At 45.2% G+C, this 23,218-nt stretch overlaps 1 protein-coding gene across 1 annotated transcript in view; it reads left to right on the top strand.

Annotated features, from left to right (window-relative positions):
• FMNL1 (formin like 1) overlaps positions 1 to 4,684 on the top strand; it is a 120,053-nt gene extending 115,369 nt beyond the window's left edge. The window contains exon 26 of the mRNA XM_073607735.1: positions 1,122 to 4,684. Within this exon, the coding sequence (XP_073463836.1) occupies positions 1,122 to 1,222 (101 nt within the window). The 3' untranslated portion in view covers positions 1,223 to 4,684. The remainder of the gene's footprint in view (positions 1 to 1,121) is intronic.
• The last annotated feature ends 18,534 nt before the right edge of the window (positions 4,685 to 23,218 follow it).

The raw sequence follows: 23,218 nt of genomic DNA, 5'->3' as shown, positions 1-23,218 counted from the left end.
AGGTTGTAGTTGGTTAAGTTTAGGAAAACTGTACCAAAGCAATTACCACCTATGTTTGTATCACCATCAGATAGTAACAATGCTTCTGATTTAACCACCTCAATACAGGGCACTCACACCCCCTTCCTGCCCAGGCCATTTTTCAGCTTGCAGCGCTGTCACACTTTGAATGACAATTGCGTGGTCATGCTACACTGTAACCATGTGACATTTATATTTTCTTCACACAAATAGCTTTCTTTTGGTGGTATTTAATCACTTCTGGGTTTTTATTTTTTTCCACACAAAAAAACTGACAATTTTGAAAAAAAAAAAAGTTTCTTAATTTCTGTCAGTAAACTTTGTAAATAAGTAATTTTTCTCCTCCACTGATGGGCGCTGATGAGGCGGCACTGATGAGGTGGCACTTATGGGCACTGATGAAGAGGCACGAATATGTCGCATTCATGGGCACTGATAGGCGGCACTGATGGGCACAGATAGGCGGCACTGATGGGCATTGATGGGCAGCAGTGATGGGCATTGATGGGCAGCAGTGATGGGCATTGATGGGCAGCAGTGATAGCCAGCACTGACTGGCATCACTAATGTGTACTGATTGCCGGCACTTGTGGGCACCGTTGGGCACTCACTTCTGTCACTGGTGGGCACTAAATTGTAATCGGGGCACTGATTATCAGTGCCCTGATTACTTGCCTAGATATCCTCTGTGAGGAGATGCCGCTGATCGGCTCTCCTCTCACTCTGTCAGTGTGAGGCGAGGAGCGCCGATTACCGGCATCTCCGTGTTTACATGTGACCGGCTGTGATTGGACACAGCCGATCACATGGTTAAGGAGCTGCGGCTCTTTCCAAAGATTGGGGTTGCGCCGTGTCCTAGCAACACGGCGGGGACGCACAAGAGCGGCCGTTCTGGGCGCCGTCATATGACGTCCACCCAGAACGAGAGCCACACCGCCCCGCTGTCATTTGATGGCGGGGTGGGTGGCAAGTGGTTAACTTTAAGGCACAAGTGATCTTTTTTTAATATACAAAAATCTGATGTATTGCTATTGCCCTGAAGAACTGTATCTGTATACGGATTGCCCAGCAGAACTTCTACTCTTCTGTCTCTTTCCCAGACCTGAGGAATCAGCCGTACCGGAGGACAGACATTGCGCGGAGGAACAGCAAAAAGCAGACCAGTGGAATAGCAGTCACCACTGCAGATTTACCCGTCTGAACTTGGCCGGCACACTGATGTGTCTACCAGAGGCTTCATACTACGAACAACTGCGAGAAGAGGGTTGGAGTCCACCATACATCATCCCCAACCCTCAGTACAAGCATTTGGATCTTCAATGCACGTGACTTGGTTTATAGATCTATAGAAAATAGACATTTATAGGGTAATATAACCGGTTTCAGAACAAATGTTTTTAAATGCAACGCTATGCACCAAATATTACAGCTTCTGCCAAACATTTCTATATGGGAGGTGGAGTGGCCAAGAAAAGGCCATATTGATCGTGTCCTGGTGCGTTTTAAGTGTTAAATATATTGCAGTTTTTATTTTGTGTACATATAGAAGAGGTCTGGATTTCACAAGTTGCTGGTATCACTGTAAATAGACTGATAATTGGTCTTATTGCACAAACTGTATGTACTATTATCTTGTAACTCACAGGCCCAACATCTTACAATGCTCTAAAAAATTAGAACTAAGACCTGCCACAGCCTTGCACTGATTTGTCTAGTAATGCCCATATGGGTAAAGCCAGTCTCCCTCTCTGCACTGCCCTAGGCTTCTAAGCAGGATATTGGGGGATAGGCCAGTATTCCACAAACTTCCCCGTGTTGAATTTAAGTGGACCTGTCCTAGACGCACTAAAAAGACGCCAATCTTATACCAGCAGAGACATTTAGAGAGCAGTATCGCCCAGAAATGTGCCATGGGCGTTGACACCTGAAACAGATGCCTTCATAGTTGGGACATTATTGACTTCTAAATACTTCCTTATTTTTACCACCCCTGGCAGGAGTGATGTTTTCACTTGAAGTCCAACATAAAGTCCCCGACGCTCGTTACGCACACATCAAGTACAGGAATTTAAATAATTAGACTTAAAGGTCACTGAGGTGTGGCAGAGTTGTTTTAAGTGCATTGGTACGATTATACCGGTCAGGCCTCATAAACCCTGTCATACTTATATTCCTTACACACGAGTCTTAAGCTAACCTGTTGAGGTCTGTTTTCAAGGAAGCCCATGAGAACTAGATGAAAATGTTGGTCTTTCCTTGATGTAAATAACCTGATCGGCAAACGGGGTGTATACGCTCGCTACACCTACAGAGTGCACCTTCTGCTCCTTTCCCTTGAGATCCCCTGTGGAATTCACTTACGTTATTAGCTGCTTCTCAAAAGGACCATGTCACCAGACCACTCATTTCAACAACAACCTTCCCATAAGATTATATGTGCATTAACATATTTTAGGCTTGTTGCCTTCATGTAAAACACTCCCCCTTGCGTAGATCTCCAAAAAACGCTACTGAGTGCCGCCATCTTGGATGTGATGTCAGAGCTGTCACTCAAGTGGCACACTATAATATTCCTCTTCACTCGTCACCTTGCAGCTATAAAAAGTGTTATATAACGAGGGGTAGAAGACCTGAGCCAGCACAGAGAGTAATTGGACACACCCAGAAGAGGAGGGGGCAGTAATCGGCAAGAAGGGGGTGGTCAGGGTTTGTGCTGGGAGCAGACACTTTCTGCAACATCAAATTAAGCATTTAAAATACTTGAATTTTCTATTATTTTACCTGCAACTTTTTAAAGGTCAAGTTCAGCTTTAGTAACATGTTACTATGGTGTGTCCCCTCCCTTCCTCCTGTGACAGTGGGTGGGGGTTCCTCAACACCACACCAGCTGTTACATTTTAAAATTGGTGCAGTTGTGCAGGGGCTCTGCCTGCACAGCGGCGTCATTCGTTCACAAGAGATCTGTGAATGAAGAAACTACAAGTCCAATCTGCCACTGCGGATGAACCACAAGGTAGCCCCGATGAGCAAGATTTTGGTTCATTCACATTTCCTCCAGCTTTCTTGCAGAAAGTACGCACAGAGGTAAGGGCAAGAAAGCTGGAGGAAGAGTGTGCAGGAGCCTGACATTGGACCCGCAATCCACTGGTCACAGGTGCAATGTTCTGCAGGCTCCTGAGAAAAAAATAAATGCACATTTTTTTTTACCTTCAAAAATATGTGAATTTATTATAATTTTTAAAAAGGTGAACTTAATCCTTTAAAGTTGGACAGTGTATCCTTAAGACCCCATACACACTATTAGATTTTCTGCAGAATTTTGTCTTCAGATTTACCAAAACCATGTAGTGCAAGGGCCTGCCTGATTGCAAACAAATTGAAACTTTTAAGCTTTGACCTCCTATTATATGGTTTTGGTAAATCTGAAGAGAAAAATCTGCAGAAAATCTATTAGTGTGTATGGGCCTTTAGTCTAGAGCTACACGAGAAGTTTATTAGCTCAGTAGTTCTATAAAAGTCCCTAGCAGCAACAACTGACCAGTAAAATACATGACACAAATATAAATAGCCCCCTATGGGGTAAACTACACGTTACCTGCATTAAGATCTCACTTTTTGTATTGCTCTCATGTACTTATCACTGCACCTGATTGGTGCATTTTGCCATCATGTACTCACTGCTACATTATACTTTTATAGCTTGTTCTACAGGGAGCCGTTTGTTCCATAATTGATATTCTCAGCAAGCTCAGCTGAAAACCTCCTGTGTACCTCTAGAGTCTAGACTAAGTGGTATCTTTGCTGGCAACCACTGTAAAATCTCAGATTGGAGAAATTTTTCTTTAAATACAGTAGTTATTACCATTGCTGACCAACTCTTGAAGGTGCTAGCTGTCTGCCTGTTATGCTGACCCCTCTGGCAGGGTACAGGAGTGCGTTGCTTACAGAGTGCAGGGTTCAGGAGTACAGAGTTTAGAAGTACGTTATGTACAGAGCGCAGGGTTCAGAGGTGTTCTGTGTACAGAGTGCAGGGTTTAGAGGTGTTCTGTGTACAGAGTGCAGGGTTCAGGAGTGCATTATGTACCGAGGTGTGCTGTGTACAGAGGAGTGCAGGGTTCAGGAGTGCATTACGTACAGAGGTGTGCTGTGTACACAGTGCAGGGTTCAGGAGTGCATTACGAACAGAGGTGTGCTGTGTACACAGTGCAGGGTTCAGGATTGCATTACGTACAGAGGAGTGCAGGGTTCAGGGGTGCATTACATACAGAGTGGATTGCAGAGATGTGCTGTGTACAAAGTGCAGGGCACTATGCAACCCCAACCCCCTGGCAAGGGCCACATGACAAGGCCTGGAGGGCCAGATTTGGCTTGTGGACTTGTGTTTTAACATATGTGGTTTATAGTGTATGCTGGGAGATTTAATTTAGTATACTGCCCCAAAAGTACGTTTCTCAGAAGAGTGCCCAATGACAGTAGCCACTGATATTATATTATAGAGAGAGAGAGAAGACATTTTACACCTGTCTGTAGTACCCTACTTCAGCTTCTAAAACTCTACAGTGTCAGATGTATATGGATTGACTATAAAACATTTTGTATTTACCTTTTTTAAACGTTTATCAAAAATGTATATTAAGCAATAAAATATTCCAAAGGAAGCAAACATTGCCTGACGTCTGCAATTCTTCTACTATGAACAATTAACTAGAATCTATCCTAGAGTGAGCTACACCAGTACCATGCAGTAAGGATCACTCTTTCCTCCCTCCAATGGAGAGATTGATCACTAGAAGATGCAGCCACCGTGTATTGTCTCTGAGGTTCTCAACATCAGTCCTCAAGTACCCCCAACGGGCCATGTTTTCAGGTTTTTCTTTACTTTGCACAGCTGCTTTAAATCAATATCAATAAAATAAGAGCTATTTTATCTAAGGGAAGTTCCCCAAACATGGCCTGTTGGGGGTAAGCTAGAGAGGGCAAAATTAGTCACAATTCTGCAAACCAATCAGCTTCTAACCTCAGTTTGTTTAATTAACCACTTGACCACTGGGCACTTAAACCCCCTTCCTAACCAGACCAATTTTCAGCTTTCGGTGCTCTCACATTTTGAATGACAATTACTCAGTCACGCAACACTGTACCCATAGCTTCATAGGCTGGCCATACATGTTCAATTCTCTTGTACAATTTTCCTTTACATTTACCTTACAATGTAGTGCTAGGGCCTGTCTAATTGGATACAATTGAAATATGAACTCATATTATATGGTATTTGGTAAATCTAAGAGAAAATTGTGCAAGATAATTGAACATGTATGGCCAGGAAAGTACAAATACCCCCCAAATGACCCCTTTTTGGAAAGTAGACAGTCCAAGGTATTTAGTAAGAGGCATGGTGTAATTTTTTCCCGCAATTCTATGCAAAATGAAGATTTCTTTTTTTTTTCACAGTTATTAGGTTAAGTTATTTCTCATACACAGCATATGCATACTTCCAATTACACCCCAAAATACATTCTGCTACTCCTCCTGAGTATAGCGATACCACATACAATGTGCGACTTTTACATAGCCTGGCCACATACAGAGGCCCAATATGCAAGGAGCACCATCAGGCATTCTAGGAGCATAAATTACATATATCATTTCTTGACTACCTCTTACACTTTTGAAGGTCCTGGAACACCAGGACAATGAAAACGTCCAAAAAAATTACCCCATTTTGGAAAGTAAACACATCCCAATGTATAATCTATGAGGCATAATGAGTCTTTTCAACATGTCATTTTTTTTCCACAAGTTTTTGGAATATGTGTAACTTTTTACACAGTTGTCCATTTATAAGATATTTCTAACATACAGCATGTACATAGCAAAAACTACACCCCAAAATATATTCTGCTACTCCTCCTGAGTATGGAGATACCACATGTGTGGGACTTTTACACAGCCTGGCCAGATACAGAGGCCCAACATGCAGGGAGCGCCGTCAGGTGTTCTAGGGACATACAGTATCTCACAAAAGTGAGTACACCCCTCACATTTTTGCAAATATTTTATTGTCATATTTTACTTTACTTTACATACTTTTCATGTGACAACACTGAAGAAATTACTTTGCTACAATGTAAAGTAGTGAGTGTACAGCTTGTATAACAGTGTAAATTTGCTGTCCCTTCAAAATAACAACACACAGCCATTATTGTCTAAACCGCTGGTAACAAAAGTGAGTACACCCCTAAGTGAAAATGTCCAAATTGTGCCCAATTAGCCATTTTCCCTCCCAGTGTCATGCGACTCGTTACGTGTTACAATGTCTAAGGTGTGAATGGGGAGCAGGTGTGTTAAATTTGGTGTTATCGCTCTCACTCTCTCATATTGGTCACTGGAAGTTCAACATGGCACCTCATGGCAAAGAACTCTCTGGGGATCTGAAAAAAAGAATTGTTGCTCTACATAAAGATGGCCTAGGCTATAAGAAGATTGTCAAGACCCTGAAACGGAGCTGCAGAATGGTGGCCAAGACCATACAGCGGTTTAACAGGACAGGTTCCACTCAGAACAGGCCTCACCATGGTTGACCAAAGAAGTTGAGTGCACGTGCTCAACGTCATATCCAGAGGTTGTTTTTGGGAAATAGACGTATGAGTGCTGCCAGCATTGCTGCAGAGGTTGAAGGGGTGGGGGTCAGCCTGTCAGTGCTTAGACCATACGCCGCACACTGCATCAAATTGGTCTGCATGGCTGTCGTCCCAGAAGGAAGCCTCTTCTAAAAAGGATGCACAAGAAAGCCCGCAAACCGTTTGCTGAAGACAAGCAGACTAAGGACATGGATTACTGGAACCATTTACTGTGATCTGATGAGACCGTGATAAACTTGTTTGGTTCAGATAGTGTCAAGTGTGTGTGGTGGCAACCAGGTGAGGAGTTCAAAGACAAGTGTGTCTTGCCTACAGTCAAGCATGGTGGTTGGAGTGTCATGGTCTGGGGCTGCATGAGTGCTGCCGGCACTGGGGAGCTACAGTTCATTGAGGGAACCATGAATGCCAACATGTACTGTGACATACTGAAGCAGAGCATGATCCCCTTCCTTCAGAGACTGGGCCACAGGGCAGTATTCCAACGTACCCAAACACGCCTCCAAGACGACCACTGCCTTGCTATGGAAGCTGAGGGTAAAGGCGATGGACTGGCCAAGCATGTCTCCAGACCTAAACCTTATTGAACATCTGTGGGGCATCCTCAAAGGTGGAGGAGCGCAAGTAATGTCATCATGGAGGAGTGGAAGAGGACTCCAGTGGCAACCTGTGAAGCTCTGGTGAACTCCATGCCCACAGGATTAAGGCAGTGCTGGAAAATAATGGTGGCCACACAAAATATTGACACTTTGGGCTCAATTTGGACATTTTCACTTAGGGGTGTACTCACTTTTGTTGCCAGCGGTTTAGACATAATTGGCTGTGTATTGAGTTATTTTGAGGGGACGGCAAATTTACATTGTTATACAAGCTGTACACTCACTACTTTACATTGTAGCAAAGTGTCATTTCTTCAGTGTTGTCACATGAAAAGATATAGTAAAATATTTACAAAAATGTGAGGGGTGTACTCACTTTTGTGAGATACTGTACATTTCAAATTTAATTTGACTACCTATTACACTTTTGTAAGGCACTGATGTGGCACGGATGAAGCATGAATAAGGATGGATGGACACAGATCAGCACTGTAGGCACTTCAGATCCAGCCCATATCACTGCTGCACCGACTCCCTCCTCTCCTCACACGCTGTACCAATCGGCGTGAGGGGAGGAGTCAAACTGGACATGCTCCGGTTTGTTTCCAAGTGATCACGTGGTAAAGGGCCGCTGTCATTGGCCCTTTACCCTGATCCGTGACATGCCGGGTCTGGGAGATCCAACGGTCATGGACATGCGCGGGAGCGCGATTCTGAAAGGACGGTATAATACGCCCTCTCCCAGAGTTATCAGACGGCGCTGTAGCCATTTTCCCACTATGGCCCGGTTGGCAAGTGGTTAAGCTTTAGCAATAAAACCTGGAAGCTGAATGGTTTCTCTGCAAAATTTTGACTAGCTTTGCCCTCTCTAGCTTTAGTAAATAAACCCCTTAGTGACTATTTGCTACTCCCGGCAGTCAGTTAATCTGTAGTGATTTTTTTTTTTGCAAAATCTTTTTTATTAAATTTTTCATTAGCATACAAAATTAGCCCACGCAGGGGCCAAACCTTGCTCAAATCTGTAGTGGTTTTAGTAGCACAGTAGAACTAAGCACAGATTTAAAATGATAAATCCAACCAGAACTTTTTTTTTGATTAGTGTCACTTTAAATGGAAACTAGACTGGGAGATGGCCCTGTGTGCTTCTGATTTAAAAGAGTAGTAAACCACAAAAAAGAAAACAAAATCTTCTCCCTGCACGATAATCGCATAATGTGCTAGTATGCATTGCATACTTTCATATTATGAAAGACTTATCTGGAAAGGAAGTCCTCCAGCGGTGCGCTAACACTGATTCCCCTGGGCTTCTAGCTTCACCTGGTCTTTCTTACAGGCTGTGGACGTTTGAATGGCCGAACGGTGATAAGCATGCGCGCAGGAGTCACATGGGCGCATGCACGCGGGTGTTACGGCCACAGCCCTCCATCCTTAGAGATCGCAGTGTGCATTAGGCGGTGCTGCTAAAGTAAATATCTCCTGAATGGTGCATGTTTAAAGAGCTATTTACTTTACCTAAAGGTAAGCCTTATTTATAGGCTTAACTGTGGGTATAAATCAAGAAAAAGGACTTTACTACCACTTTAATAAATAACATAATGCTAAATAGGATGGCGAAGAATGTCCAGGTCTAGGAGATAAAATTATGAAGCTTATTGCTACTGCTTGATAAGTACAAGTGCAGGATTGGTATAAGTCGAGAAATACAACATTATAGACTCTGGCTCTATCTAGTGGTAGGAGATGAGAGGACTATATACGAGCTTGTTCTCATATAAATGGACACATTCCCTTCTTCTGTCAGTCACCGCTTCACATTTATTTAGTTGTTTTATCTTAGTGGTTGTTCCACACTGTGCATTATCTGCAGAAGCTGGCATAAATGGATTGTAGTGATCAAAGCTTTTTTTTTTCCTTCAAAAAAAGCTCTGCCCCCTACCCACCTGCGAGCACCATCCCTTTGTTTCACCCCTTTCAGAGAATACAGAACCCAGTATCACTTTGTGATAAGTAATTTGTATGGACTTTGTTAATGATCACAAGAAAAGCAGTATACAAAATAACCCCTCAGACAAACCTTCCTACCAAACGACATGAGAAATGGACCTAGGGGAGACAGTTGATGAGGTGTGGACAAAATGGTCGACCATGGTGCACAAGGGCATCCTTAACACTTCCTTGGTGAAGGCAAATTACAAAGTGCTACCATGCTGGTACCTGGTCCCAACAAAGCTGGTGAAATTATATCCTGGTACTTTGCCCCTTTGTTTTCGGGAATGGGGACAGGAAGGGGATATGTATCATATAAAAAAGTGTGTTGCGCTAAAAATAAAAATATTAATCAATATAGTATTGAATAAAACAGTGAGTCCATGAGTCACCAACGTGACAGGTATCTTAACCGTTGAATCACCAACAGAATCCTCAACCTTGGGATTAAACCACCACCAATTTAAGGATGTGCTCTTAGCAGAGAGCGTTGACCACCTATTACGGGAGGTCAAAGAGGGCTCTTGTATCTCAGATGCTCCAACACCATTCAGAAATCCACATGAGGAAGACGGGGGAGATCACTCCAAGCAGTCAGTGGGGAAATCAACAAATCCTCTTGTTCCAATGGTAGCACCAAATGGTATACCCCAATAAGAGAGAAGACCTCAAATTGGTGTCAAATCTTTTACAACAGGACTTTATTAAAAGTAATGCACTTACATACCAGCAGATTAAAAACAGCGTGTGTAATAGGGTATGCTTTTCCTCTGAACGCAATGACAGGAAACGACACCTCGGCCCGACCGGTTTCGTCACTACAAGGTCTTCTTCCGGGGCGGGACTCACTGTTTTGTCCAATAATATATTGATTAATATTTTTATTTTTTGGCGCAACACAATTTTTTATATATTCTTGTTTGTGATAATATCTCACTAGAGTGGTGCAGCTGTACATTAGGTTATTTGTTATCACAAGCGCAGTTTATTTTTGCTTTATATTCATTGTTTTATATGGATCATGTCTGGTGGCCCTGCTCGAAGGTCCAACGGTTCTGGATAAGGATGTTCAACCTGATCTACTCAGTGACGGGACAGAATGTACCCAGAGGTGCCAAAACTGTGCTATTTACTCACCTACCAGAGTAGATCCCCAGACATCTATGAACGCTCATATTTTACATTCTTTTAGAGGCTAAAATAACCAGAGCGCCAGAAACCACCCGTGATCAACGTTACGTTGGTGAAACATAAAATATCCTGGATTATGATCAATGAAAAACTGACTGGTATACGTACAGATAAAGAAGCTAAGTTTGAAAAAGTGTGGGATCCCTGGATTGCTTACCTTCAGGCTCCCTGAACATTGAGCCATTTTGTGAGGGGAGGCCCGGGCTAAGGGGATCTACTCTACCCTATGCTTAGTCTTTCTTCTCTCTTTCTTTTTCATTTTTCGCTTTTACCGTTATTGGTTCTGTTATACCATAACAATAATAATTTCTGGTAGAATGCGGCTGGGACACCGTAATGTCTCCCCAACTGTTCTATTATTTTTTGAGATTGAGACCAGGATTTGAGGTACCGAGACTGGTCCTAGGTGACATTGCTTTCATATCCCTCATATTCTGAAGCTATAGGTGATCACCAGCTTACTATACTGTTAATTGACCTGTAGCTTTTTCTTGGTACCTAGTTGCTGGGACATATGCTCTCATAGCCTTAGACGAATGGTCATGCTTATGAGTAAAGCTAGCTTGCTGGGCCTAAAACTTTTTTGATATAGTTTTTGGATGTTTAACTGGTCAGGGTCCCTGATCGTATTGGAAAATGCATCCTTGTTTTGATAACTTTTTGACAATTGTTAATGCATAAACTTTTGTATGATGCTTTAAATTTGTAATAAAAAAACTGATGGAACAAAACAATAACCCCTCAGTAACAATAGATCCTTCCTAGCAACTATAGAACCCCTGTAACAAAATGTCCCAACAACAATACAGTAGATCTCCCAGCAGACAGCATCACTAGACCCCTTAGTAGCCAGCAACAATAGATCCATACCAGTAACAATTGACCCCCTAGCTACATAAGACAATAGATCCATACCAGCAACAACAGACTTCCCCCAGTGACAATAGATACTCACCCACCCCAGCTGCAATACCCCATAAATAGGATGCAGTTTGTTTACTACAGGAATTATATAAGAGCTCCAAAGTTGTACAATGTGATCAGTATACGTAAAGGTAAGAGGGGTGGCAGTGGAGGTTCAAAAGGGAGCAGTGCGCGAGGGATGCAGGAAGGGGGATATAGAACAGCAATGTAAGAGGGGGCAGGGTCAAAGAGGTGAGCGGTGGAGTCCCTGACTATTTTAACAACTTAAAGCACCCAAAAATGGAACTTCCCCCTTTAAGGGAAGGTGACATCCTGAAATGCCACATTTGGCGTGTCATTTTTTTGGGTGGCGGATACCCTCTTTTTAGAGGGTTCCAGCTCCCACTTCCTCCCGGGGCACCGCGGCGCCGGTAGCAAGTTCACCTCTCCCCCCTCCCTCTCGGCAATTATCTGAGACACGTCACAGGTCCCAGATGATTGCCCGGCCAGTCTCGCCGCGGCTCGCGCATGCGCAGTGCGTGCCCAGCTGTGAAGCCACAGCCGGGTGCCCACAGTGACAATGCCGGCGCCGCAGAGAGGAGGGGGAGACGAGCGGGGCTTCGTTCCCCCGCATCGCTGGAGGCTGGGACAGGTAAGTGTCCGATTATTGAAAGTCAGCAGCTGCAGTATTTGTAGCTGCTGACTTTTAATTTTTTTTTTTTTTTTTTTAAACGGAACTCTGCTTTAAGGGCCCAGCTTTTTTCTCACAAGTAAAAATCAGTCTTTTGTATTAGAGCATTACTTGGAACCCCCCAACATTATATATATTATTTTAGCAGAGACCCTAGAGAATAAAATGGCGGTCGTTGCAATTTTTTGATGTCACGCGTTTTTTCCCTAACACTATCTTTTAGGAAGAAATACACGTTAATGAATTAAAAAAATAACAAAACATAACATATACCCCAATTTTATTGTATAATATGAAAGAGGTTGTTAAACTGAGTAAATAGATACCTAACGTCATGCTTTAAAATTGCACGTGCTCGTAGAATGGAACCAAATTAGGGTACTTAAAAATCTCCATAGGCGATGCTTGAAAAATAAATGAAATAGATGGTGCTGCGCTGTTAAAGGATAAGGCTAAATCAAACTAAAACTACCTGGGCAATATAATGTATAAGAATATCCACAGCAGTAAAATATACAGTAAATGCTAAAGGTAGTAGTACACGTGAAAAAATTCCCAAATAAATAAATGATTAGTCTCATAAGTGGATGCAAACATACAGTGATGTGTACACTCTCCAACTGAGTGTAATTATAAAGTGACTTGTCCTTAAAGTGCAAAAAATTGTGCAAAAATATGCAAGGTGCAAAAGTGATTTCTCCTCTTCCGTGCAACAAACGCAAAGTGCAAAAAATGATTTCTCCTCTTCTGTACAAAACATTCCAGTGAAGATGGCCTCTTACCTTACTGTTATGAGGCAACCGCGTGTGTATGTAATAATGAAGGTCAATGGTATTCTCGGTGCTTGCTTCTTGGTGGCATACTCTCAAAGCAGTGGCGCAGATCTAATATAAGCAGTGGTCTTTCTCTCCAGAATTGAAGAGAAAGATCTGTTCTTGGGCAGCCACGGATGACTTTGCTTTGTCTTTCAGAAAGACCTCTGCTTACTTTTTGCAATTTGCACATTGCGTTTGTTGCACGAAAGAGGAGAAATCACTTTTGCACAACAAGTCACTTTACAATTACACTATAAAAATTATATTATTACATTTTTTAAACATTTTTACACTGTCCCTATAACAAAATGTAAACATCTCTTGCGATAACAATACAGCATGACAGGTTCCCTTTATGTAGAGATCTGGGGTCTAGAAGATGCCAAATCTCTCCTCTACCCTTAAAAGCAAAAGATAAAAAAAATAATAATTATCTTTTGCTTTAAGAAAAAAACAAAAACCTTGTTTACATGGCCTGAGAACTGGAAGAGACGTTGTTCCAGTCCTCCAAGGGCAAAGAGATGAGCGGTGGCCAACATGCCATCGCTGATCTCTATGGGAAGATACTGCCAGTGCCGGATGGTTCCCGGGTTCAGCGATCGGTAATGTAAGCCTGGGAAGTGGCGGGAGGGCACCTCTCCCACCACTTCCAAAAGTGATCCCTCAGTGAATACGCCAAAAAGGACCACTTTTATCTGAAAAGAAAATACCGGGGTTATGGCATACAGCGGCACACAGAGGGTCCCAGACAGACAGCAGGTGGATGGTGGCGCAGATCAAGAACTGATCCCCCTGCAGTGCAGCTGGAGGGAGAAAGAGGAGGAGGAGCCAACAGAGCTGCAGGGGGATCCACAAGAGTCAGCAATAAGGCAGTACAGCCGGCCTTCCTGCTCGGCACATGCCTGGGCCCCCCTTTTGAACTGATGGGTACTGGAGGGCAAGCTGTAGTGCCTTATCATCGGCCCTGGCTGAACTACAGCAAACCAATAAAATGGGCAAACAAAATACGTATATGGGAGCCGCTTTATCCACCAATGGATTTGTATTTCTGTCCATCCAATGCAAAGATTTATACAGCTCTGCCACACAGAGTTCCACCTGGCTGGAAAACCCATTTATAGGAAGAACATTGGTTTTACTAAGTGGAAGGCATTTGGCAAATCATTACAGATCAATTATAAACTCCATTTAGACACCTCTAAAGATTTCCTATACATTCATTACAACAATCTTCAGATCTTTGGCTGTTGGAATATCACAGGCCCTAAACTATAAAAATGTTGCTACAGGGTCTAAATTTGAAACAACAGTTTGAAGAAGAATGACTTTACTCAAGGTCTTCTTTTAGTTTTGGATAGAGGGGTGAAGGGTTGGGTCACCTATTGGGTTTAATTTCTGTCTGTGTCCCTGCTAAGGAGATGTACTCTCTCGGTTTGTCCTGAAGACTATTGACAATGGGACTGGAAAATCCAATTTGACGACATCGGCAGAATAGAGGAGAAATCTTTAAAAGGGGACATTAGTTCCAGTGATAAATGTTTAGATGCTTACTCTATCCAAACCAGACAATAAAAATACATCGGTCAGCCATAACTTTGACAACTCACCTAATATTCAGTAGGTTCCCCTTTTTCTGCTATAACAGATCTGACCCGTCAAGGCATGGACTCCACTAGACCTCTGAAGGTATGTTGTGGTATGTGGCACCAAGCCATCAGTAGTAGTCCTGTAAGTTGCAAAGTGGGGCCTCCATGGATCGGATTTTTTTTTTTTTTTTTTTAGCACATCCACAGATGCTTGATTGGATTGGAATCTGGAGAATTTGGAGGCCAACAAAGACGTAACTAGAACCTTCAGGGCCCGGTGCAAGATATTATGAGGGGCTCCCCTGGTCTCAGGGCCTTCTCACTGATCCCGGGGCTCTTTACTTCCATTATGGGACCCTTTCACATGTTCTGCAGCAGGCCCCCTTCCTGCCGTCTTGGGTAAGGTTGCAAACTTTTCTTCAAGCCAAAATCGAACACTTTAGCGCCACAAAACAATTTTTTTTGTAGTATACACTATACATATATTTTATCATTAAATATTTCTAATCATATAGATTTAATCACAAGTGTCCCACCTTACATCAGAATCCACAGAGTTGAGATCCATTTACACCTAAACTCGCACACTGTAAGGGGGGAACTTTGTAAACTCTAAAGTAAGAGAGAACTATGGGGATTTAGGGAGGAACACTGAGAACTCTGATGTAAGGGGATGTCTGGTAACCAGAGCCCCCACATACATCATAGTTCCCAGCATTCTCCTTTAATCAGGGTTCCCCGAGCCCCCTTACACAACAGTCTGCAGAGCCCCCCTTACATCACAGTCCACAGAGCCACCCTTACATCACAGTCCGCACAACCCCCTCCCCCCCTTCCATCACAGTCCACACAGCCCTCCCTTACATCTGAGTTAGCACAGCCCTCCCTTTACATCAGAGTCCGCACAGCCCTCCCTTTACATCAGAGTCTGCACAGCCCTCCCTTTACATCAGAGTCCACAGAGCTCCCCCCCCCCCCCCACCCTTACATCAGAGACCACAGAATTTCACTGTAAGGGGGAGATCTGTGGACTCTAATGTAAAGGGGAACTCTGATGGAAGGGGTGCTCTGGGTAAACTGATTCAAGGGGGTGCTGTGGACTCTGGTGTAAAGATGATCTCTGGTGTAAGGGGGTCTCTGCTCACCAAAGCCCTCTTCACATCAGAGTCTGCAGAGCAACCCTTAAATCTGAGGTCCACTTACATTATTGTACTGATTCAGAGGCAGGAGAGGGAAGAGACAGGGTGTATGGATGGATGGATGGATGGATGAATGGATGGTGACCTCACTCACCACAGGAAGGAAGGAGGCTCATGCAGTCTGCATATCCTCCATGTTGATTCTCCATGCTGTGCCCGGCTGATGGGCTTCCCCACCCACTCATCCCATTTCTGAGCATAGCGCTGCTAGGGATTGGAGTTTGGGCGAGGCTTCGGGCAGGACAGGGGCAGGAGGAGTAGCTCTAGTTCTCTCCCCATCTGTACGAGGCATGGGCTGTGAGTGCTGGCTCTGGGTATTGTAGCAGACACTCTCCGCTTACATCTGCAGCCAGCAACCCTGCAGTGGATCCACAGACCGGGTTTTTGGCCCCCCAACAATGGCGGAATGCCAGGGCCCGGTCGAAAGTGCGACTGCTGTGACCCAGGTAGTACCGCCACTGGAGCCCAAGTCAACATCTTAAACTCATGTTCCTCAAACCATTCTTGAACCATTTTTGCAGTGTGGCAAGGCGCATTATTCTGCTGAAGGAGGCCACTGCCATCCACTTTCACTTTCCATGAAGGGATGCACTTGGTCACCGACAATGATGAGGTAGGTGGTGTGTGTCAGAGTGACATCCACATGAATAGCAGGACACAAGGTTTCCCAGCAGAATGTTGCCCTAAGCATCACGCTGTCTCCTCCAGCTTGCCTTCTTCCCATACTGCATCCTCGTGCCATCTCTTGGGACATGCCCAGTCTCTCTGCTTGTCAGGAGTCAGGACTATCAGTAAACAAACAGTTGATGAATCAAAGCTGGCATGGTTGTGTACACAGAAAAGGTCGGCAGCTTCAGCTTTAAGGGAAAAAAAAAAAGACAGCCTGACAGCATCTATAAATAAGATCTGCTCAGGCACTATAGAAAGATACAATGTTACATTTGTATATTTCTTTCTGTTCATTCATCTGCAGATGAAAGGTTTGATGTCCATTAAAGCAACCTAACAAGTAAAATTTGTTTTTTTGCTTTTTCTTTTAACAAAATGTTCCTCTGTTTAACCCTTTGTTTACTCTCATCAGCCCTAAATTAACTCCTTATTCTACTTCTCCATTCAACTACTTTCCTGACTATTTTTTTTTCTATTTTAATAATTATTAAAATTTACACTTTGTTTTTGTTTGTTTATTAATATGGTTACACCTTTACCATATATAAATACGTTTCACATTTAAAAAAAGCGCAGAATTTGCAATGCTTGTACCAGAATTAATAACATTTTACTGCCATTAAAGCAGGATAAGTTACAGAAAAAAATGCACCCTTTTTATCTGCAGTAACACTATTTATTTTTAAACGAAAAAAGTGAATTTTGTTTAGTTTTGCTACGTTATATGGTCTAAGGATTGAGGGGGAAAAAAATATTGTTGCAAAGCAATATAATAAAAGAAAAGCCTTGTTTGTCCTTAAATGTGTTACCTTAACTTTGTCATTACTTATCGCTGTACAAACTGGTTCATAGCAAAATGGTAAAAATTGCTCTGGTCCATAGGGGGTGAACAGGTGTGAGAGCCGAAGTGGTTAAATAAGATGGTTGCTAAACTGCAATCACTACTACACACTGTAGGTGGCGGTGTTGCCCAGGGAGTGTAGCCATAAGAATAAAAACAACACCCCTCCCTTTCTTGAATAGCCCTGGAAAGGCTTCTCAGCCCCCCCAGCGAGCTCTCTTCGTTTTGGGTCACTTCTATAAGTTTATATGGCAGGCCTTCAGTCTCCGCTCATGACAAAGAAGAGGAATTCATAGAAGCACAGCACTGGCCCATAGCTTCAGCCTTGTGGCCTGGTGAAAGCACTGCATGCTGAGCTCTGGATGGGGGAAGCAGCACACATCCTATTAATAAAAGTGTCAGCTGCTGGTGTCTCTGTACGCCAAGGCCACCCCACTACGAGACAGACAGCTGATAGTAAACACCAGAGAGAATAGTCCAGTGTTCAGTCTGTACTACAGCATACAAAGAGCATTGTCACAGCAGGCTTCCACCGGGCCCTTACACCAAAGCACTAATGGCCAATCCGCCTTGATATAGGGGCTTCAAATATGGTCCCTGACATCACCAGGGGGCTGCACATAATGGAATGTGATGGCAATGCTACAGAAAGCTGTCAGAGCCTGCAGACATGACAAGAGATGATCAAAGCCTGCAGACACGACACAAGAGATGGTCAGAGACTGCAGACACGACACAAGAGATGATCAGAGACTGCAGACATGACACAAGAGATGATCAGAGACTGCAGACATGACACAAGAGATGATCAGAGACTGCAGACACGACACAAGAGATGGTCAGAGACTGCAGACACGACACAAGAGATGATCAGAGACTGCAGACACGACACAAGAGATGATCAGAGATTGCAGACACGACACAAGAGATGATCAGAGACTGCAGACACGACACAAGAGATGATCAGAGATTGCAGACACGACACAAGAGATGATCAGAGACTGCAGACATGACACAAGAGATGATCAGAGATTGCAGACATGACACAAGAGATGATCAGAGACTGCAGACATGACACAAGAGATGATCAGAGATTGCAGACACGACACAAGAGATGATCAGAAACTGCAATCTCTGACCATCTTTTGTGTCATGCCTGCAGTCTCGGACCATCTCTTGCATCATGTCAGCAGTCTCCGATCATCTCTTGTGTCATGTCTGCCGGCTCTGACCATCTCTTGTGTCATGTCTGCCGGCTCTGACCATCTCTTGTGTCATGTCTGTCGGCTCTGACCATCTCTTGTGTCATGTCTGCCAGCTCTGACCATCTCTTGTGTCATGTCTGCCGGCTCTGACCATCTCTTGTGTCATGTCTGCCGGCTCTGACCATCTCTTGTGTCATGTCTGCCAGCTCTGACCATCTCTTCGTGTCATGTCTGCCGACTCTGACCATCTCTTCTGTCATGTCTGGAATCTCTGACCATAAATGAAGGCATGGTACAAGAGATGGTCAGAGACTGCGGGCATGATACAAGAGATGGTCAGAGACTGCGGACATGATACAAGAGACTGCAGACATGACACAAGAGATGGTCAGAACCGGCAGGCATGACTCAAGAGATGGTCAGAGACTGTAGACATGACGCAAGAGATGGTCAGAGACTGTAGACATGACGCAAGAGATGGTCAGAGACCGTGGACATGATACAAGAGATGGTCAGAGACCAAAGACATGATAGAAGAGATGGTCAGAGACTGCAGACATGATAGAAGAGATGGTCAGAGACTGCAGACGTGATACAAGAGATGGTCAGATACTGTAAGCATTGTACAGATAGTCAGAGACTGTGAATATTCTATGTAAGTTGTTGGGGCACATGTTTCACGAGACAGCTATAGACAGCTGCAAGCATATTACTTGAGACTGCCAGAGATTACTGCTATTGCCACCTCTTTACAAATCAATGCTCTTACATTTGTTCTCTGTGCAGCCCCCTTAAAAATCACTTGTGTCACGTGTAATATTTTCTTAGTAAGACTCATTATTAAAGATTACAAGGGAAAAAAAATAAAAAACGGATAGTACAGAAAATGTAAGACAGTGTAAAAGAAATAAACCAAACCATTTAATTATTAGATGTCATTCTAAGGAATATTTTTCCTTCTCTGGCTTGACTAGGCACCAAAACACAGTCTACACCCAGGAGGGTGCGTGGTAAGTGCCAAAAGGGTCCTACTTGTCCCTACGGTCACAGGCTGGGCACCAGAAACAAATCCCATCATACCCCTCCCTCTAGGAGTCATGCCTGTGATGATCAGTGTTGCAATGCCTGATGGGATTTTTGGCTTCACCACAGCTGGAGTGCTGAAGTTGGCTACCCCTGACCTAGAGGATCCAAAAATCAGATAAACTAATAGAGGAGTTTCTAGGGAGAGCAGCTGTCCACTCCTGCATCTTAAAGATCAGACAACCGTTAACTATTATAACTAGATGCTACTTGACCAAATTCTTAACCACTTCTATTTCTTGGGGGCTCAGATGATGAGATCCCGACATCAGAGATGAGCCCTGCAACCATTAAAGAGAAACTATCATTAGAGCAAGATGGAAGCTGCCAGTGTTGACCCCGTTCTTTTGAGAATGTTTGTTATCTTTTGTATCTAAATAATTATGGAGATCACAGATAATGTAGGAGCACAACTGGGAGACCAGGACAAAGTGTTGTCACCTTATTACAGGAAGTCGGTGGGTGTCAGGATCACCAGGAATTTAGTGCAAGCTGCAGACTTAAATTACTTAAAAGGACATTACCTGGTAAATCTTACATAGGATCATAGGGCTAAGGGGTTTATTTATCCTTCAACACTAAAAGCTAAGCAAATCTACCCACTGGACTCTGCTTTTGGTTAGAGGATAGGAGGTCTTAAATAGTCTACCTCATGAGGAAAGAAAACTCACTTTTAGGGAGATCTGACTTTAAATTGAAAGTCAGATCACGGCCAGCAACAGAAACCTGAAAAAGGGGTCAGGCCTTCCCCACTCAAATTTTAGACATGGTTTATTGTCACTACACATTAAAGCAGAACTATATCACCTGTGCTCCAGTGATGAGATGTTCCCCCAGCAGCATCTTCTGCCCAGTCCTTGAGTTCCCCCGACGGAACCTTCTGCCCAGATCTCAAGTTCCCTGGTGGCATCTTAGAGTCCCCCCCCCCCCCCCCCCGGCGGCACCTTCTGCCCAGTCCTAGAGTCCTCCCAGGGGCACCTTCTGCCCAGTCCTCGAGTTCCCCCAGCAGCACCTTCTGCGCAGTCCTCGGGTTCCCCCGGCAGCACCTTCTACCCAGTCCTCGAGTTTCCCGGTGGCACCTTCTGCCCAGTTCTCGAGTTCCCCAGCGGCATCTTCGAATTCCCCCCGGCAGCACCTTCTGCCTAGTTCGAGTTCCCCGGTGGCATCCTTGAGTTCCCTTCTGCCCAGTCCTCGCGTTCCCCCGGCGGTACCTTCTGCCCGGTCCTTGAGTTTACCCCCTGACGGAACCTTCTGCCTGGTCCTCGAATTACCCCTCGGCGGCATCTTCTGCCCAGTCCTTGAGTTCCCCCAGGGGCACCTTCTGCCCAGTCCTCCAGTTCCCCCAGGGGTACCTTCTGCCCAGTCCTCCAGTTCCCCCAGGGGCACCTTCTGCGCAGTCCTCGGGTTCCCCTGGCGGCACCTTCTGCGCAGTCCTGGGATTCCCCCAGCGGCACCTTCTGCCCAGTCCTCGAGTTCCCCCGGTGGCACCTTCTGCCCAGTCCTCGAGTTCCTAGGGGGCATCTTCGAGTTCCCCTGGTGGCACCTTCTGCCAAGTCCTCGAGTTCCCCCAGCATCACCTTCTGCCCAGTTCGAGTTCTCCAGTGGCATCTTCGAGTTCCCCTCGGCGGCACCTTTTGCCTAGTCAAGTTTCCCCGACAGCACCTTCTGCCCAGTCCTCGAGTTCCCCCAGTGGCACCTTCTGCCCTGTCCTCGAGTTCCCCCAGTGGCACCTTCTGCCCTGTCCTCAAGTATCCCTCAGCGACAACTTCTGCCCAGTCCTCGAGTTCCCCCAGGGGCACCTTCTGCCCAGTCCTCGAGTTCCCCCAGGGGTACCTTCTGCCCAGTCCTCGAGTTCCCCCGGCGGCACCTTCCGCCCAGTCCTCGGGTTCCCCCCGGCGGCACCTTATAACCAGTCCTCAAGTTCCCCTGATGGCACCATCTGCCCAGTCCTTGAGTTCCACTGGCGGCTCCTTCTGCCCAGCCCTCGAGTTTCATCCCATCATACCCCTGCCTCTAAGAGTCATGCCTGTGATGGTCAGTGTTGCAATGCCTGATGGGATTTTTGGCTTCACCACAGCTGGAGTGCTGAAGTTGGCTACCCCGACCTAGAGGATCCAAAAATCAGATAAACCAATAGAGGAGTTTCTAGGGAGAGCAGCTGTCCACTCCTGTATCTTAAAGATCAGACCACCGTTAACTATTATAACTTGATGCTACTTGACTAAATTCTTAACCACTTCTATTTCTTGGGGGCTCAGATGATGAGATCCTGACATCAGAGAGAGATGAGCCCTGCAACCATTAAAGAGAAACTATCATGAGAGCAAGATGGAAGCTGCCAGTGTTGACCCTGTTCTTTTGAGAATGCTTGTTATGTTTTGTATCTAAACAAATATGGAGATCACAGATAATGCAGGAGCACAACTGGGAGACCAGGACAAAATGTTGTCACCTTATTACAGGAAGTCGGTGGGTGTCAGGATCACCAGGAATTTAGTGCAAGCTGCAGACTTAAATTACTTAAAATGACATTACCTGGTAAATCTTACATAGGATCATAGGGCTAAGGGGTTTATTTATCCTTCAACACTAAAAGGTAAGCAAATCTACCCACTAGACTCTGCTTTTGGTTAGAGGATAGGAGGTCTTAAATAGGCTACCTCATGAGGAAAGAAAACTCATTTTTAGGGAGATCTGACTTTAAATTGAAAGTCAGATCACGGCCAGCAACAGAAACCTGAAAAAGGGGTCAGGCCTTCCCCACTCAAATTTTAGATATGGTTTATTGCCACTACACATTAAAGCAGAACTATACTCACCTGTGCTCCAGTGATGCAATGTTCTCCCAGCAGCATCTTCTGCCCAGTCCTCGAGTTCCCCCGGCGGCACCTTCTGCCCAGATCTCGAGATCCCTGGTGGCATCTTAGAGTCCCCCCCCCACCTTCTGCCCAGTCCTAGAGTTCTCCCAGTGGCACCTTCTGCCCAGTCCTTGAGTTTCCCCGGCAGCACTATCTGCCCAGTTCTCAAGTTTCCCGGTGGCACCTTCTGTCCAATTCTCGAGTTCCCCAGTGGCATCTTCGAGTTTCCCCCCCCCCGCAGCACCTTCTGCCTAGTTCGAGTTCCCCGGTGGCATCCTCGAGTTCCCTCCTGCCCAGTCCTTTCCTTCCCCCGGCGGTACCTTCTGCCCGGTGCTCGAGTTCCCTGGTGGCATCTTAGAGTCCCCCCTGGCGGCACCTTCTGCCCAGTTCTAGAGTTCTCCCAGTGGCACCTTCTGCCCATTCCTATAGTTTCCCCGGCAGCAATATCTGCCCAGTTCTCGAGTTTAACGGTGGCACCTTCTGTCCAATTCTCGAGTTCCCCAGTGGCATCTTCGAGTTCCCCCCCGGCAGCACCTTCTGCCTAGTTCGAGTTCCCCGGTGGCATCCTCGAGTTCCCTTCTGCCCAGTCCTTTCCTTCCCCCGGCGGTACCTTCTGCCCGGTGCTCGAGTTCCCTGGTGGCATCTTAGAGTCCCCCCTGGCGGCACCTTCTGCCCAGTTCTAGAGTTCTCCCAGTGGCACCTTCTGCCCAGTCCTTGAGTTTCCCCGGCAGCACTATCTGCCCAGTTCTCGAGTTTCCCGGTGGCACCTTCTGCCCAGTCCTCGAGTTCCCCCCGGTGGCACCTTCTGCCCAGTCCTCGAGTTCCCCCGGTGGCACCTTCTGCCCAGACCTCGAGTTCCTAGGGGGCATCTTCGAGTTCCCCTGGCGTCACCTTCTGCCCAGTTCGAGTTCTCCAATGGCATCTTCGAGTTTC

This window comes from Aquarana catesbeiana, linkage group LG12 (genome assembly GCF_042186555.1).
Source record: "Aquarana catesbeiana isolate 2022-GZ linkage group LG12, ASM4218655v1, whole genome shotgun sequence".
Taxonomy (NCBI): domain Eukaryota; kingdom Metazoa; phylum Chordata; class Amphibia; order Anura; family Ranidae; genus Aquarana; species Aquarana catesbeiana.
This window is presented reverse-complemented; position numbering and strand designations above follow the sequence as displayed.